This window comes from Culex quinquefasciatus, chromosome 1 (assembly GCF_015732765.1).
Source record: "Culex quinquefasciatus strain JHB chromosome 1, VPISU_Cqui_1.0_pri_paternal, whole genome shotgun sequence".
Classification (NCBI taxonomy): domain Eukaryota; kingdom Metazoa; phylum Arthropoda; class Insecta; order Diptera; family Culicidae; genus Culex; species Culex quinquefasciatus.
This window is the reverse complement of record NC_051861.1, coordinates 20815261-20833298: the sequence shown is the minus strand read 5'-3', so window position 1 is coordinate 20833298 and position 18038 is coordinate 20815261. Positions and strand designations below refer to the sequence as shown.

General features: G+C 39.2%; 2 protein-coding genes across 2 annotated transcripts; one reads left to right on the top strand and one right to left on the bottom strand.

Annotated features, from left to right (window-relative positions):
- The first annotated feature begins 1386 nt into the window (after positions 1-1386).
- On the top strand, positions 1387-10814 carry LOC119765357. The gene is made up of 4 exons (XM_038249075.1): positions 1387-1853; positions 9401-9560; positions 9626-9733; positions 9869-10814. The coding sequence occupies exons 1-4, from the start codon at positions 1766-1768 to the stop codon at positions 10170-10172; spliced, it is 660 nt and encodes a 219-aa protein (XP_038105003.1). The 5' UTR covers positions 1387-1765; the 3' UTR covers positions 10173-10814.
- A 2043-nt stretch (positions 10815-12857) lies between these two features.
- Positions 12858-16764, bottom strand: LOC6037516 (alpha-2-macroglobulin receptor-associated protein). Its single transcript, XM_001847370.2, has 2 exons — positions 16443-16764; positions 12858-14030 (listed from the first exon to the last, which is right to left on the bottom strand). Exons 1-2 carry the CDS (start codon positions 16644-16646, stop codon positions 13098-13100), a joined length of 1137 nt encoding a protein of 378 aa, XP_001847422.1. The 5' UTR covers positions 16647-16764; the 3' UTR covers positions 12858-13097.
- Positions 16765-18038: the final 1274 nt, after the last annotated feature.

The window sequence follows — 18038 nt, the reverse complement described above, 5'->3', positions numbered from 1 at the left end:
AGAGATATCGTCATTAGAAAATGGTGGGTTATTTTGGTGAGATTAAGAATCAATTTTCGTGTATCTTTTTCTTAAAGCGGCTCTATCTCATCAACCCGAGGTCCAATCTTCAATGTCTCTTAGACAATTTTATAGCAAATTTTCTGAACTTCTCAAAAAAAATATTTTTAGAAATGCTCACTCATGGTCACTATTTTTAAAATTTGAAAAACTGCAAATATTTCGCTAAAATCAAACTTTCGGTGGCTATATCTTGAAAACGGAGCCCTTTTCCAATAATCTGTAGAGTACTTTTCAATTGCAAATTCACCATGTTTCTCTATGGCTCAAAAGTTGCGGATTTTTGTCCCCTAAAACATATAAAAAAATCTCGAAAATCAAAAAATACGTATTTTGAGAAATTGAGTTTTAGTGAAAAAAAACGTTGATAGAAAAATCTGCAATTTTTTTCCGTGTACTTTTTATTTTTCTGAAAAGTCCTCAGCAATACCTACAACTTTGTCGAAGACACCAAATGGATCAGAAAATTGACTCAAAAGTTACACCTGTTTGAATATTTAAATACCATTTTTGTAAGGACAGCAGCCAAAATTGTATGGAGACTTGTATGGGTGAACCAATGAAGCAAAATAGCTTATTTGGTCATAGGGAAGGCCTCCACAAAGTTGAAGTCAAATAAAAAAGTACAAAAAATAAAAATGGTCGAAATTGGCTGATTTCGTAGAGAGTTGCTCAGTACATTAAATTGATTCGTGATCAGGGACAAAAGTTACCCCTTAGGACAAAGTTTCACGCAAATCGAAGAAAGGTCGGGGCAACTGCTGTGTGAGTTGGCGGAGGATTACCCAGAGAAGAAATAATTATTTTCCAACATTTCCAGTATCTCGACATAATGTTATGGCTATGAAACAGAATAAAATATGATGAAATTGTATAACTTCTAAAAATGAGAAGGAAGGATATTTGTGTACACCAAAAAAACTCATGCGGCTGACATTATATTTTGAAAAAAATACAAAAAAAATATGTGAGATTATTCTGAATTTTATTCAAGTTTTAATTCGCATACAAAAAAAAACAATTATTGTTTCTTTGAACGGCCACCCACGCAGAGCAACAGATCCACCCAAAAACTTCTCCGGTACAACAGCAGCCATGTCGTCACCACAAAATCGCCACAAGTCTTCCTGTTCCGTGTGCCGTCCCAGGAGCGGCTGCTTTTCCCCGGCATAGCCGAATACGTTCGTCACCGTTGCTACCGGAGAAAATTCTGCCCCAGCCCTGCCAGTTGGTTGGTGACAAAATTGCGCGCGCTCACCATGCTTCTTGATTCCTACCATGCTGCTCTTATAAAAAGCCTTGCCCAGATTCGCCAGTTGGCCAGTAACGGTTGGCGCGTCGAACCGACACCAGGCACTAGGCAAGCGGTTCTCTGGCTAGATTTGGAACTGTAAATAGTGTGCTGTTAAAGTAAAACTGCAGTTCTAACTTGATTAAGTTTGTTCTGTTTTTGGTGGACCGCCGGTGACAGTGGACAAACAGCAGATATTTGCGTGGTTTTAACTTCATTTGGCGAGGAAACAGGAAAGAAAGCTTTTAGTTTTTGTTCCCCCGTAACTGGATTATGATATCGCGAGTTGATTAAACGCAGCCTACCCCAGACACATAGTGAAAACCAGTGAGAAAATCCAGAAAGTAAACAAAGCCAAATTAAATCAAATTGGAATTTTTGGCCCTGTTAAGGATTCAGGAAGTGAAAACAAGAATGAAAATGACTAGTGGTGGGATGACTTTCAGAGTGAAAACTATTCTGGTGGTCGCGGTGGTACTGTGCTGTTTTGATTTTGTTAAAGGTAAACAATTGAATAAAATATAATTTAAAGATCCTATTGAAACACTTAATGAATCAACTGACCCTATTCTTCCACAAATGGCATTTTGTTGGAAGTCGTTAGAGCAATTTTCTACGAAAACTGGAAATGGAAGTGCACTTTTTTTTACTTAAATTTTGTGGGGAATTTTCCTACCTTTCCTTTCCTAAATTTCCTAAAATTGGCAAATTTTACATACCATTCTGGTTTGCAGAAAGTAAAAATAAATCAGTGAGATAAATTTTAGTTTTTTTTCAAAAGTTGCCCCGACCCCTCTTCGCTTTGCATGAAACTTTGTCCTAAGGGGTAACTTTCGAATCTGATCACGAATCCGAGGTCCGTTTTTTGATATCTCGTGGCTGAGGGGCGGTACGACCCCTTCCATTTTTGGAAATACGAAAAAAGAGTTGTTTTTCAATAATTTGCAGCTTGAGACGGTGATGAGATAGAAATTGGTGTCAAAGGGACTATTAAGTAAAATTAGACGCCCGATTTGATGGCGTGCTCAAAATTCCAAAAAACGTATTTTTCATCGAAAAAAAAAAAACACTAAAAAAGTTTTACAAATTCTCCCATTTTCCGTTAATCGACTGTAAAAAATTTTGGAACATGTCATTTTATAGGAAATTTAATGTTCTTTTCGAATCTACATTAACCCAGAAGGGTAATTTTTTCATTTAGAACAAACATTTTCATTTTAAGATTTCGTGTTTTTTCTAACTTTACAGGGTTATTTTTTAGAGTGTAACAATGTTCTACAAAGTTGTGAGCAGACAATTACAAAAAAAAATGATGTATAGATATAAGGGGTTTTCTTACAAACATCACAAGTTTAACTATTTTACGAAAAAAAAAGTGTTGAAAAAGTTACTTTTTGCTTTTCTCTTCATTTTGTCGTCCGTGTCTGTCGCGGGTGACCATGAACGGTCATGATCGATGACGACCAACTTTTTCAAAACTTTTTTTTCGTAAAATCGCGATAACTCGTGATGTTTATAAGCAAACCCCTTATGTCTACATATCAAAATTGTTGTAATTGTCTGCTCTACAACTTTGTAGAACATTGTTACACTCAAAAAAATAACCCTGCAAAGTTAGACAAAACACGAAATTTTAAAATGAAAATTTTTGTTCTAAATGAAAAAATGACCCTTCTAGGTCAATGTAGATTCGAAAAGTACATTAAATTTCCCATAAAATAACATGTTCCAAAATTTTTTACAGTCGATTAACGGAAAATGGGAGAATTTTTAAAACTTTTTTAGTGTTTTTTTCGATGAAAAATACGTTTTTTCGGAATTCTGAGTACGCCATCAAATCGGGCGTCTAATTTTACATAAAAGTCCCTTTGACTATCTCATCACCGTTTCAGTCTGCAAATTATTGAAAAACACCTCTTTTTTCGCATGTTCAAAAATGTAAAGGGTCGTACCGCCCCTCCGTCACGAGATATCAAAAACGGACCTCGGATTTGTGATCAGGGACAAAAGTTACCCCATAGGACAAAGTTTCACGCAAATCGAATAGGGGTCGGGGCAACTGCTGTATGAGTTGGCGGAGAATTACCCTTATGAATGATCTGATAACTTTTTTAAAAAAAAATCACCCAAATTCAGGTGTTTCACAATTGTGGGAGGCACAATAACATCCCACAATTATGGAACAGGCAATTTGGAGACTGTGTTTTGCTGCTCGGGATAAAATAGTTTTGAAATGTGGGTTTTGCTTTCCTCACTGAGGTAAGGCTATAATCCTGCTCTAAAAATGAACTTTGTATAAAAACGTCGTGGACCCACCTTCATGTATACATATCGACTCAGAATCGAAAACTGAACAAATGTCTGTGTGTATGTGTGTGTGTATGTATGTATGTGACCAACAAACTAGCTCATGTTTCTCGGCACTGGCTGAACCGATTTGACCCAAACCTATTGCATTCGACTTAGTTTAGAGTCCCATAGATCGAGTTTTAATTGATTGATGATTGAATTTTCGATAAGTAGTTCAAAAGTTATGTATAAAAATGTGTTTTTACTTATATCCGGATCTCACTTAAATGTATGTAAACTATGTCCGGATCCACCACCCGACCCATCTTTGTTTAGGTTATCAAAAGATCTTTCCAACGAGCCCAAAACATTGACGATCTGGCAACCCTGCCGTAAGATATGGCCACTTAAGGAATATTCATGTACTTTTTTATTCTGGATCTAAAAAATAGATGAAATTTGTGTACAGCCATTGCTGGTAATGAGTGAGGAAGGCCCCAACCACATAGGTGGATTAAGTTAGTTTTTGTTTAAAAAGTGCTACTTTTACTAAAAAAAAAATACCAAGAGAATGTCCAAATAAAGGTCCTAAAAATGGTAGGTCCGACAAAGAAGATAGATTTGGCATAGGGATGCCAGATGATTTTTTAAAATGTCTGTGAAAAAGTCTGTGTATGTCTGTGTCTTTGTCTAAAATTCAAATAAATCAATTTAAAGTCATAAAAATCTATCAAAAATTGTGTTTTTAAGCATTTGAAGACTAACGAAATAAGTTTCGATTGATATTTTAACAAAATAACAATTTAATGAAGTTTTTAAAAAGTCTGTGTACCTCAAAAAATGTCTGACACGAGCTCAAATGTCTGTAAAACTCAGACAAATCTGTGTATCTGGCATCCCTGATTTGGCATGCTATTGACAAATTATCACAAAAGTGTTCCGAATTTGTGGGTGTTCCGAATATGTGGGATGACTGTACCTTGCAGAAAGGATTACAATTATTGCGCATTTTGCACTTTACTAGAGTCTTGCGCAATTATTTTCATCACAGTATTTTTTCATCACAGTGATTTTTCTTCACAGTGATGACGATGATATCCGTTGCTATGGCAGGCTGTTTATTTATTTATTTTTGGAAGTTCAGAAAGCTCGTCCAGCCCAGAGAAAGTGTGTTCCCACTTGTTCCGACTGTGGAATCGCGGTCTTTGGTGCCGGGATGCAGTGGTGTTGCGCCGGCATCTTGGCTTGCGGTGAATCTTTGGAGTCAAATAACGGCTGATGGCTGTTGCTGCTTCGAGCAGGATTCCGTCGAGCGGGTGTTGCTGGGCTTCCGCGCGGCTTGGCGTCTTCTCTCAGTGACGGTATCGGCCAACCCAGCTCCTAGCTGATCTGGTTAAACCGAGCGAGGAACCTCCTCGACGATGATGGCGCGTTCCGCGCCAGAGGTGAAGATGGTCCACGCCAGAGATGAAGATGGTCCGCCAGAGGTGGAGATGTATGGTGGACGTTTTGATGCAGGCAATGGCCCCTATGCACTCACAAGCCTGGACCGACTAAAAACCGTGGGTTGCCGAGGTCCTGCGGATTATTGACTTCCGCCGGGGCACTTCCTTTTCCGGGATGCAGAGCGTGACCAGTACGAAAACGGGACTGACACTGGGACACTTGACTAACCACACAGACGCCTGAATGGCAAAAGATTCCGATCTTTGCAATCGGTGATAAAATTCCACTTCTCCCTTCTAATCTTTTCCGGAAGGAAACTCCACCATTTTCCAATCCAACCCATTTTTGATGCAGTTTCGACGCAGCGCTGTCGAGCCTGTCTTAATTGCAGTGGTACGCAAATACCTTCGCTGCTAGTGTAGTGTGTAGTATTGTAGGTTGAGGAATTATGTTAAAAAGTAAAGGTTCGTTCAAGAACTGTGACCAACGGTTACAAGATTGCCGATATAATTATGGCCTCGAGCTTATTAGAAAAAATAACCCGTAAAAAAAACCCAAAAGTGTCAACTACAAGAATCGATCCGAGAACCTTTAACAGACCATCTCAAGACTTAACTGCCACGGCCACCACAGCTTGGTGACTAGATTGGGGTCAGAAGTCGATGCATTGCACTTGTTTTGTTTAGATGGTGTGATAGTAATTCAGTTTGCCAACTGTGATGAAAATAATCCCGCAGCACTCTACTGAGGTGCAAAGTGCGCAAAGTTGACAGTTCTCAGTCCTGCAAAGCAGTGTGATGAAAAAATCTAGGCCTAGCACGATTGACACAAAACTCTAGAAATTGCTGCAAGGCGCAATACGTTCGGGATTTCTTGAACAACACAAAGATTGAATACTACAGCCATGACGATCCAAGTAAACGACCCATGAAACAAGTCCTCCGAGGCCTGTACGACATGGATGTGAGTGTGCTGAAAGAAGAGCGAAGACCAAAGTCTTCAAGATGACGAGACACACCAAGGACATCAAGTATCGTGATCGACTGTACCTGGTTCATCTCGAGAAAGGAACGACAACACCGTCTGGGTTGAAGGCAGTTCGGGCAGTTTTCAACATTATCGATATCCTATAGAGATGCTATAGAACTTAGAAAAAATGATTCTTTTCTTTTTTACCCAAATGTATTCTATTCAATGCAAAAAAAATATCTTAAAACGAAAAGTTAAACAAAGATGAAGAGCGTATAGCCATACCACTTTAAATGTAAAAGAAATGTTATTATTATAAGAATGTTCATTAAAGATACATTTAATTTGATTTTTTTATTTTTTTTATTGGATCTTTTATCAGAATTTAAGCATGGAACAATTCACTTTCGAATGCGCCATGGTCAATTCCTCGATTCGTCTATACGGTAGCTAATCAAATTGAAAAAATTAAAAATGCAATGTTGACAGCTTCTCAGAATAGTCGTATCAAAATTGAGTAATGGCATCTCGTGTGATTTAGTTTATATCTTTATTTTCAGTACTTTTGAGAAAACTCGTTTCAGCTCAACAAGATCTATTCATTTCATGAAAAAAGGTTCAATTGGCTTTTGATGTTGTTATGTGTTATCAAGCCCTAATTCTGCTCTAAAAAACGAAGAGCAGTCTGATAAAGAGTGCGCGGGAATCCATCATCTGTTGCATGTTGCATAACAGTTGCGGTTTTTCTAAACATGGCGCTGGCGCCCCTCCGGAAAAGCCCCTTGCTTGTTTCTGTGTGTAAAGGGGACTAAAATTGTAAGTGGAACAAATGGGAAAATAATGTTCCCTACTTCGTATGCAAATATCGAGGGGGCTGCGGCGTGCTCCTTTGACCTGTCGTTATCTATAGTTTGTGTACTCTAATCACCGACTGGCAGTGCAAACAGATCATCCACGCTGGCTGGTGGCAAATGAGTTAATTCTTTTGATGAACTGATAAGTAAGGAGTCTCTGCTGGTTCAATCACCTGTGGATGTTTTTGAGTGATAGTTTGATCTAAAAATATTGTGAAATACAGTAAATAACTGTTATGATATCTTCCTCAAGACACTTTTACTTCAATCTAACATTTCGGAGCAGAAATATAACACATACAATTTATGAATGAATACTAATTGAATGTGTTGCCTACAATAAGAAGAGATTTACTCCCCCTAAAATAGAAAGAGTTGTACTCCATTCGCAGAAAACCCTCCGCACGGTGATTTTTCATTCACAAAAGCTCACCCCTTCTCCGACCAAAAATAAAGCACCCCACGTTGAGCATTCTGATGTCATCGTTTTTCAAATTGATTAGATTACTCCAATCAAAGAATGTGAAATTCTACTTTCTCCCAGCGTGGCGTTTCTCGGGAACCACGCCGAAGAGACCTGAGCAAACTTCCGTTGGCCGCCTTAAAAAGGTACTGCTGTATCAGGTAACCTGTCTCACCCCCAGGGGAAGGTGACGTCAACCGCGTGTCAAAAAAAGCTCGACCAAAAAAAAGTTTGCATTTTGCGACAAACGCACTTTGCAAATGTTTTGGTTCACTCCTGGGCCATCGCATCCACGCGGTTTTCACCGACTTTGGGATTGAAAGCATTTCATCGGAATGAAAAAGAAGGAATAAAAAGCCTAGGAAAAGCAACGACAAGATACAAAACAGAAACAAACAGAATGGGGAAAAGGGGTGGTGGTGGGAGGGAATGTCTGCAGGCTACGATTCTTCATAAGTCTAAAAGCCACTTTTGTAAAACCACTGTTGTCCTTTAAGGGTTCAACCTTTGCACGTATGAACTGGAACAACATGATAGAATTGTGTGTACTTATGGCTTTAATAATTGATAACTAAATTAATGAGGAAAATTCGGTTTTTGCTCGCAAACCACGTTTTAGACGAGTTTTGAGGACACTGTATTTTTCGAGAAGCAAATTAGCACCAAATGAACTGGAAAATCTATTTTGTTATTACACCCTAATGGGACATTTATGGGTCTCGTGGCGCAGGGGTAGCGGCTTCGGCTGCCGATCCCGATGATGCTATGAGACGCGGGTTCGATTCCCGCCTTATCCACTGAGCTTCTATCGGATGGTGAAGTAAAACGTCGGTCCCGGTTTCTCCTGTCTCGTCAGAGGCGCTGGAGCAGAAATCCCACGTTAGAGGAAGGCCATGCCCCGGGGGGCGTAGTGCCAATAGTTTCGTTTTTCGGGACATTTATACGAACATGGGCAGTTTAAAGCTTGACATGAGAAAATCTTTGTAATACATTGTTGATTTATGCTTGCTTAATCTGAAAAAATCTTTAATACTAAAATAAATTTTGTAAATAAAATTGAGTGTAAAACGTATGCAAAAAAAAATTCAAAAAGAAAACATTGCTTTGATGTTACCGGATTATTTCTATCAAATTCCAGCGATGTCCACATAATGAATCATAGAATTATAAAGAAGTCTATAAAATTACAAGTACAGTCCAGATTCGAGTATCCAAGTCCTAGGAAAAATTACAATTTTCATAATCTTCTGATAGTGAAGAAAACCCCTTTTATTAAGTATTTTGTTGAAAAAATATTTTTGACAATTCTATATTAGAATTTATTTCAAAAATAAAACACAAAAAAATGAAGTGTTGCTACTCCCAGTGCCACACCAAACCTCCCGATTCGCCCATTTCCATCCAAACCATTGCACTCCGAAAACAAAACAGTCATTCTTCCTTTGAATTGGGCAAGATGCAACGAGTGGGTGGTTGTCTGTGGCTTTTCAGCACCATGCTATTGCACTTGCCACACTCACCACAAGCACACACATACTGGAATACGCTGATGAAATTGCAAGTGCAACATAGTTCAGACAAATTCCGCTAAGTAGCTTCATAAAAGCACTTTGAGTCAGTCGTGCGAAATATATTAGGTGTTATTTGATCATTTTTGAAATTCTCATTTATTTTATAAAATTCTTACAAAGCGCGTCAAGCGCGCGTAAACGAGCTGTGGTGAATTTAAAATTGCCGTGGTGAATTCTCGATGGTTTAAATTAATCGTTAAATAGTTGATTCCCGTTTTTTTACTTGTGGTAACAGTGCATAGCAAGTAATTTTTCTTTTACTGTTTGTTGTATTTTCTTCTGGCAGTACACGAATAAGCTGATTTCAATTGAGCAACTGTATTTCTCCCCTCATAAATTCCCACAAGTAAACCGATATCAAATAGAACTTAATTTGGGAATTGCAACCGCCCCTTAGCCGCAGGCTCTTTCAATTTGTTGCTTTCCAACGTTTTGCTTTCTCAATTTCCAATTTCAGGAGGCTGCCTCAGCTACGGCCACTCCTGCTGGGGAGCCCACGGCAAGCGGTCCGGTCCACCGCCAGCGAGACGACCCCTTCCGAGAACCATTCCGGCCGGTCCGATCGGACCTCCGGACGGTTGGAGTGCGCTCGAACGGATGAAGCCACCGGAAGCTGGGTAAGTGTTTCCCAGTGTTATGCTTTAATCATCCTAGTGACCTGTTTTATTTGGTATTTCGATAGCTCTTTCGTTGCCGGAAGCAAGGCCTACTACCCACCGTTGGGACGGTTATTCCAGTTCCCATCGGCAGCCGTGCTAGACTTGCTGGGTTCCAGCGAAAATGATATTGAGTAAGTTTCGTTGAGTGGCTGCGTGCCTTCAAGGGCGATCGCTAGATTTGACTGCGTCCTTTCGACTGCTTTGACTATTGTTAAAAGCAACCCCACAACCAGCACTATTTTTATTTCTTTTCCCATCTCAACCAGCTCCACCGAGCCCGAGGACGCAGACTATGGCGGACCACAGCCAAACCGCAACGTGATGTCCCTGGGGGACCGTCTCCAGCGGCTCCAGCGGGAACAGCGTCGCAAGGCGGCCCTTTATGAAACCGCAAGCTCCGGAACAGACACCAACAGCAGTGGCAACAGCAGCAACGCGGACGATGCCAACGACATTGGCCAGGCTCTGGTGGATGAGGCCAAAAACTCCGAAGATATTACGGAAAAGGACGTGAACTTTGGACGACTGTTGAACGGCAACCACCGCCACCGGAAGTACGACCGGGCGTAAACTGGACAATTCTCGGCAAACTCTAGATGGGTTGGGGCAGTTGGTCATATCCTGGACTGATTGAAGAGCTGACTTGAAACTAAATTTCAACAAGTTTGCGTTTGAATCGTGGAAGCTACCTTACTTTAGTCCACAATGTGATTAATTACCCTACCAACTACAACGTTTAAAATGCATCATTGGGATAAGGATTGAAACAAGTTTAAAGATTTTTTTTTTGTTACGCCACATACATTATGCTAAGAAAGATGAAGTCTCGAGTCGCGGTTAGAATCACACGTGCCCGGCATAACGCATTTCAAACTATTTAATGGGCAATTTGGATTACCACAGCAGCGCGAACTCTGCCCGTCTGCTTGGCTGGGAGTTGGGCAGAATTCGCACACAACGCATGGTGGCACGAGGGCGACTCAGGATCAAAACGACTCTCTCTTCGAAATGTTCAAATTCTTAAGCAGTATTAAATTTGTTGGAGACATAATCGACTTACCAGAAAAAAAAACACTTTGGGGGCTAGTTACTATATCGATAAGATGTGAGCATATTTGGAGGGCGAAATCTGGCCAAATCAAATTTGCAGTTATTACAACAGTGTATATTATTAACAGTGGCCATAACCACCACGTGAAGAATCATAAAAATTAAAAAATAAACGGTCAATCGAAGGCATCATGCATGTTTGTAAATAAATCAAGCTAGTTGTTAAGGAATCATGGGATTTATTGAGTTCTCAAATGCCGAAACATCCCAAAAGTCTAAATGAGTTCAAACTTTTGAATAAATGGAAACAGCATCAAACTCCATCGTGTCGTCCAGTGCACCGTGACGTGACACAATGTTCGAACTGCTTGCAGTTTGGACATGGTGGAAGGTATTGTTCCATGAAGAGTCGTTGTGCAACCTGCGGAGGTGTGCAAAAACTTAAGCATGCAACACAATCAACGAGAACATCGAAGCTAAATGCTTCAATTGCGGTGGCAACAATTCGACCAAGAATCGGAGCTACCCAAAACGTGCTGAGTTTGTAAAAAATCAGCAGCAAGCGACGACGAGGCACCTCCAGCATTCACGGACGTGGATTTTCCTGATTTGGCGTCACCAGGAGCGGGATCTGCTCGAGTGGATTGCCCTTGAATCAACGGCAAAAAATTGCAGAGAATACAACACCTCCAGGCTTCAGTCATCAACAGAGGGAAAACCAATCAGCATCAACGGATGAAGCCAGAAGTGACCTGTTTTCACCACAAGAACTTCTGAACATTTTCATCGAGATGACAACAACACTGCGTGGTAACAAAACTCGTGCGGAACAATTAAGAATGCTTGGATGCATCTTAAAATACAGTTCGTACTTTCTCGTTCTAATGATTTTGAATATTTCAATATTTCAAAAACAATTTAGTTTGTTTTTTGTTTTAAGTTAGGACTAGGTGTCGAGGTATTTTTTTTCTTTCTTTCTTTCTTTCTTTTTTACCCAAATGTATTCTATTCAGTGCAAAAATGTAGGGGAGAGTGGGGAGACTTGATCCCCGGGGACAGCCTGTATTTCGTCAGCATGAGGGTAAAACAATTAGCTTTGTTCTATAAAGTTCTGCGAAATTGAGTAAAACTCATTGTATTAAACAAAGAAAAAATTAAAAAATGTTTAGAATGAGTTACTCAATTTTTTCTAAAAAGTGCTGCAAAAAAACTTCCAAGAGATCTTTTTTCATTGTTTTGATAAGTATAGAAAACTCTCAAAAATTATTCAAAAAAATATTTTTATACATGAATTGTTTGATAAACATATCAACTCCAAAACCCATACGCATTTGACGTAAAATTTATCGTCATACTATTTTTACAATTAATTGTTTAAAAAAGTGCGTTTAGGGAGACTTGATCCCTGTATTTTTATAGTTACTGGAATCAGCCTCAAGATTAAATAATTGGGCTGGGTTTTCGTACATAGTTTCCTTTAGTATAGTTGTACATAACTTACTGCAGTTTGAACCATTATTCAAAAGTTTTGTAAACAAAAATTACCAGCTTTTGTAAACATTCTAAATGTTGGTCCAAAAAAGAAATTTTTAAGTTTTCAAATATTTTGCATGCCTTTGCAACTTGTTATATTTTGAACACAAACGTACAGGTTTAATGTGAAATTGCTGTAACTTATAGAAAATTACAAGTTTGGATGAATAAGAAACATTTTGCTTAAGATATCTTCAAAATGTTGAAAGGGGGATCAAATTACCCCCAACATTTTGAAAATGCCGGTTTAAAATATTTTTTTAAACGCTTGGCATGATTCGAAGAGTTTTTCTGATGAAATACCCTTATCAGCCAAACATAGTTGAATGTTTAAGCTTTCAATTCATGCAAAAAGTTTATAGTTTTGTGAGAAATTGCCAGAGTTATGTGCGATACAAAAAAAAAGGGATCAAGTCTCCCCACTTTCCTCTAAAATAATTTGAAATAATTAAATGAATGTAAACAGTTAATAATAAAACGAAATGAACAACAAAAATTACGAGCATTTGGCCGTACCTTTTAGAATGTAAATGAAATATTATTGTTATAAGAAGGTTCAACAAAGATATATTTAATTTAATTTTTTTTTCTTGAACCTGGGGTTTTTTCTAAGATTAAGATTTATCCGAAATGTATTGTTTTACCTGAAACTCAAAATCAATGAAGCAACAATTTACTACAAAAGATACAGGTTAGCTTTTTATTTACCACACACTTACATTTGTTCAGTTTTGTACGATGAGAAAAAGGCAACTACACATTTAAACATCAAAAATACACTCATCCATTACACAGTAGAAAAAAGGCTAGCTGCCCTGGGCTTATTCGAGAATGATTTGTGTTCGGGACGAATTTTTAATTGCTACCTTATCTTGGCACTCCAAATTCTTCACCAGAGATCATGAACCAAGCTTACAGCTCGGAATGCTGAAAAATGCGCTTCTCTACGTTTTCCTGAATCTTCTCCACCTTCCGCGTCTGCTTCTTGATGTTCTCCTCCATCATCCTGTGCGTATCGGCCTTGTCCCCATGCTTGGCACCTTTGTACTTTTCCATGCTCAACGCGTGTTCCGCGTGCATGTGCCTCAGCTTGAGCAACCGACTCTCGTAGTGTAGCAGCTCAACCTTCAACGATGCCAACTCATCGGCCGTGAAATTCGACGCCAACGCCACACGCCACAGTCCCTGCACCTTTGGCTCGACAAAGTCCTGGCTGTCCGGTCCCTTAGACGCGATTCGCTCCAACCGGTCAAAGTTGTCCCGAATGTTGCGATGCTTTTCCCTTAGTTGGTTCGACTGGTGCTGGAACGAGTCCTGTTTGCGCTGCTGAGCCATGATGTCCGTGCCGTCCACCTCATCGGCGCCACCAATTTCGTTGAACCGATCGTGCTCATCCTCGTTGACGGCGTTCTCGTGCACTCCGGTAGCCTTCCCATCGTTGTCACCCAGCTGCTCCAACAGATTGTAGTAAACGTCGATCTTCTCCTGATGGTGCTCAAACTCCTCCTTTAGCGCCTCAAGCTCTTCTTTTGTAAAGCCCGAAGTTTCCGCCTTCTCCCACAGCTTGTTTAGCTTTTTGTCCTTGAACAGACTCTTGTTCTTGTAGCTGTCGACCTTGCCCGAGTACGCCTTGTAGTGTTTGTACTTTTCCGGATCCTGCGTGTCGTCAAAGTGCTCCAGCAGTCCGTACGTGCTCATGATTCCGATCAGCTTCTTGCGCAGTTCGGCCTCCTTCAGGCCCTCCTTGTCCTTGTGCTGTGAGTTGAGCTGCTTCCAGGCCAGTTCCTCCTTGTCGTGGATCTTTAGCTCGGTGTACAGCGATTTGAGCTTCGGTTCGGTGAGACGCTGGAAGAAAAGGAAACAAATTCAAATCAAAATCAAATTATTCACTCTACAGCATTGCCTTGGCATCTCGATTGCCACATTCTTAATCGAACCTAGGTGTCCGAAGGCTTGATTGTTGAGGCAATTGCAAACCTTTTTTTACACCCAAGCTTCCATCCACCCCGGGATTCAAACTGGATTGTGACTCCACCGAGACAGGCCTCAGGGAGACGACTCCTGCACCGACCTAACGCACCAGCTAACGACCTAACCTCTAGGTTAGACGCAGGCAACATTTACTTCCCCGTCCGATGGAAGGCGTGATCAGACAAATCTCGTCTCGGGAATGCCACCGGGACCGTCTTGGATCGAACCCAGGTCGACTGGGTGAGAGGCAACCACGCTTTCCCATACACCACGGGTCCCGGTAGTGAACATTAAATCATTAAGGGGTTACATACATGCACAATTGAACAAATAAGTGAGTAAATCTTTCCCAGTTCCTGAGGGAAACACCCGTGAAGAGTATCGGGGCCGGCATTTACAAAGCGGATTCAGTGGCAGTTTTTAACTCAACTAATGTTAACATTTTGAGGTTAATTTTTACATTCCATAGGTCGCCTTCCTAAGGTGTCGTTGATAAGGTCCAGCTTGTGACGATGCACTACCTTCCCGGGCAGACGGTAATAACAAAATTAATAATATTTCAATAACAAATCCTGTTAAAATAACAAAAAGTGTTATCATTTTTCACTTCAAGAAGAAAAAATAATAACAGTTTCTGATAAAATAACAAGATTTGGTATTGAAGTGATATTATACTGAACATGTTTAATAACACGCTAATAGGAGGAAATGTTATAGTTACATTTCAAAAACTCTCCTAATAACAAGATTTGTTATTCGTTTGATATTCTGACTTAAAAATAAAATTACCATAAATCGCACAAATGGAAAAGTTTTTTAGTGTCTTTAACACAATCTGTTATTATTTTTTCTTTTGTTAAATATGTTTAAATCTTTGGTATAATTTTGTCCAATTTCGTCGGGGTCATTATTTTGGCCATGAAATGAGGTCCTTAAGCTAAATTAATTCTAAAAAGTTGAAATTTTGAAAGTTGTTTTTTTTTAAATAATTTTTTTGCTATACCCCCTAAAGGACTTTGCTAATATTGGCTAGAACTATGAGATAATTTTGACCATTTTCGTCGGGGTCATTATTTTGGCCATGAAATGAGGTCCTTAAGCTAAAATTATTCTAAAAGGTTGAAATTTTGAGGGTTGATTTTTTTTATTATTTGATATACCCCCAAAGGGACTTAGGGAGAACTATGGAATAATTTTGACCAATTTAATCGTGGTCATTTATTTGAACAAGGAATGGGGTCCTTAATCTTAAATTAATCTGATAAAATTAACTTTTGAAAGTTGTTTTTTTAAGTTTGTTATATTCTCTAATGGAATTGATTTATTTATTGAGAATTTTTGAAATGTGAATAACAAAAACTGTTATTATTTTCACAGAGCGAGGAAGTCGGAGCTGACGTTGAAGTTCGAGCTGGAGTGAGACCTCGGAGACGGCATCGGATTCAGCTAATTTTCAGCAACTTTCACTTGGAGTTGGAATCTGTGATGTCGGGTATTTTTGGAGAGCTGAAGTCGGCGTTGATGTCATATCCTGCATCCAGAGTCGGAGTTGTCTTCAAAGTATGGATTCAAAGTCGCTTGAAGGAACCCGACTCTGCAGCCCTGACTAGTACAGTAGAGTTATGGCAACTGCAGGTTTATTTGCAAATGGTAAATAAACCAAAACAATAACTTTTTTCATGATTCCTTCTGTGTTATTGGCTTGTTATTGCAATAACAACATAACAGCAGTTAAAGTTATTCTTCGAACAAATCTTTGTTATTGATTTTTGTTATTTTAACAACTTATCCGATCATCCCAATAACATATTTCGTTCTTCTCACAATATCAAAAACTGACCTTCCCAAGTAATTTCCGTCTGCTCGAGTTCCCTTTACTAAGCAATCGTATCCAGAAAAGAAACGATCGTCAGTTGTGTTGGTCCGAGCCGGGATTTGAACCCTCTACCACAACAAATCGTCTACCTTCATCATTTTGAGATCAAGCTTAAACTTGTAGGGGCTGTTCATACTATCAAAACATGCAAGAATCTTGATTTTCATCTAATTTGGACCAATTCAACAATGTGTCAACAATTTAAAATTGAAAAAAGCGATGAAGTTTAACCTTGCTTGACTAGTTGAATATAAAAAATCACATCAAATAAAAACAGCAATGGTGCAAGCCAGTCTAATGCCAACAGCTATTGTTCCATAGATCACCTAGAAGCCCGCATCCTAATCATTCAATTGTTACAATTTTCTCCAGTAAACTATCTTACACTAGATTCCACATCGAGTACTCACGTGCTGCGCTTTGGTCCACACCAGGTTCAGCTTAGCCATCCGGAAGGGTCGTTGGATGTTGCGGAAGTCCGGCTCGTAAATCTCCGAATCGGGCAGTGTGTTGGCCTTTTTGGAGTACTTTTCGTGGCCCTTATCGGCCGAACCCTGCCCAAACAGCAACTGAGCGGTGACCAATGCCACCAGGAGGAGTTTAAGGGACTCCATTTGGTTTTTTAGGGGAAGCAAAAATCTGAATAAAATTTAACTAATCTGCTGGAAATGGAAACAATTAAAACTTTCTTCTTTCTTTGGCAGACGACTAATGATTAGTGTTGAGGAATGACAGCCAGCTGATGCTACTGGAACGTATCGTTCCAACTTGGAAACCGGCTTGCGTGTACCAGGCGTGTGGACCCTTAACTTAACAGTGCTACCATCTTGTTACGACTAGTGGCATTAACAAAATCCAATTGGATTTATGTAATGGTTTGAAATGGTTTATTACAAATACTATCGGTTTCTGCTAGTTTGAAAATTTTAATCAAAGATCTGGATGTAGGTCAATAGAGTAATCTACGTGCGTAAGTATTGCGTGTACGTACACGAAAATAAAGTGAGGTTAAATTTTGTCAGGCAGCAAAAACAAATGAAGCGCTATTCGCGATTAAAAGCTCAAAAATTCCGACAGATGGCGCAAAGCATCGAAGAATGACGATTCAAATTTTCGCTGTTCGGTTACATAGGAATGCAAACTTAAAATTGATTTTACAGCTCTTAGAACAACTTTTGAGAAAAATTCAAGCAGTACGAGTGTAAACTTTTGCCCTCTATCAATCAACGCAATAAAAATAATTTTGAAAAAATAATTTTGAAAAAATAATATTGTTTAAAATGATAGAGCATCAAAAGTTAACAAAGTATCAGCTCGAATTTTTGCTCAAAAGTTGTTTTGAACGCTGGAATTTAACAAAACAGAATTCGCATACATAACCTCAAAGGGCGGAAATTTCAATCGACATTCTTCGCTCTGTTCTGCTACTCAACACTAGGTGTCGCATGTTGTTTGGCTCTTGAACGGCAATTGTGTGTACACGAAACGTCATAAAGCTCTATATTTCTTAAATACAAAAAAAGAAAGTTACACTAAAAGAAATCACAGCATATTTTCATTATAAATCCATATTAAACTCTGTACAAAACAAAAAAAATCATGTAAACTCAAAAACGTCAAGCCTATTGTCACATTTTGAAAACGTGAATTTCACATGCCTCAGATCAAGTCGCAATTGTTTAAAAATAGATCGCAATGATAACGGCCACAGTTTGGACACAACAAAACGCACCAAAGTGGCGTGCCAACACCTTGGCACATATCACCCATCACAACACTAGCCAAACGCTCCATCGGCAGCACATGTGTTAGTCACTTGCTGAACCATTCCCAGCAGGAAATTCCTACTAGAGTAGGGTTTTCACTTTGTAATACATCGGTGCACGTTTTAGTTTATCGGTTTTTGAATTTAGCAATATCTATCCTCCTAACAATAGTTTAAGTAATTATTTGAAAACAAAGTTATTTTTTCTCTTTTAAGCCGTTGCAAATAGAGAAAGATCTGA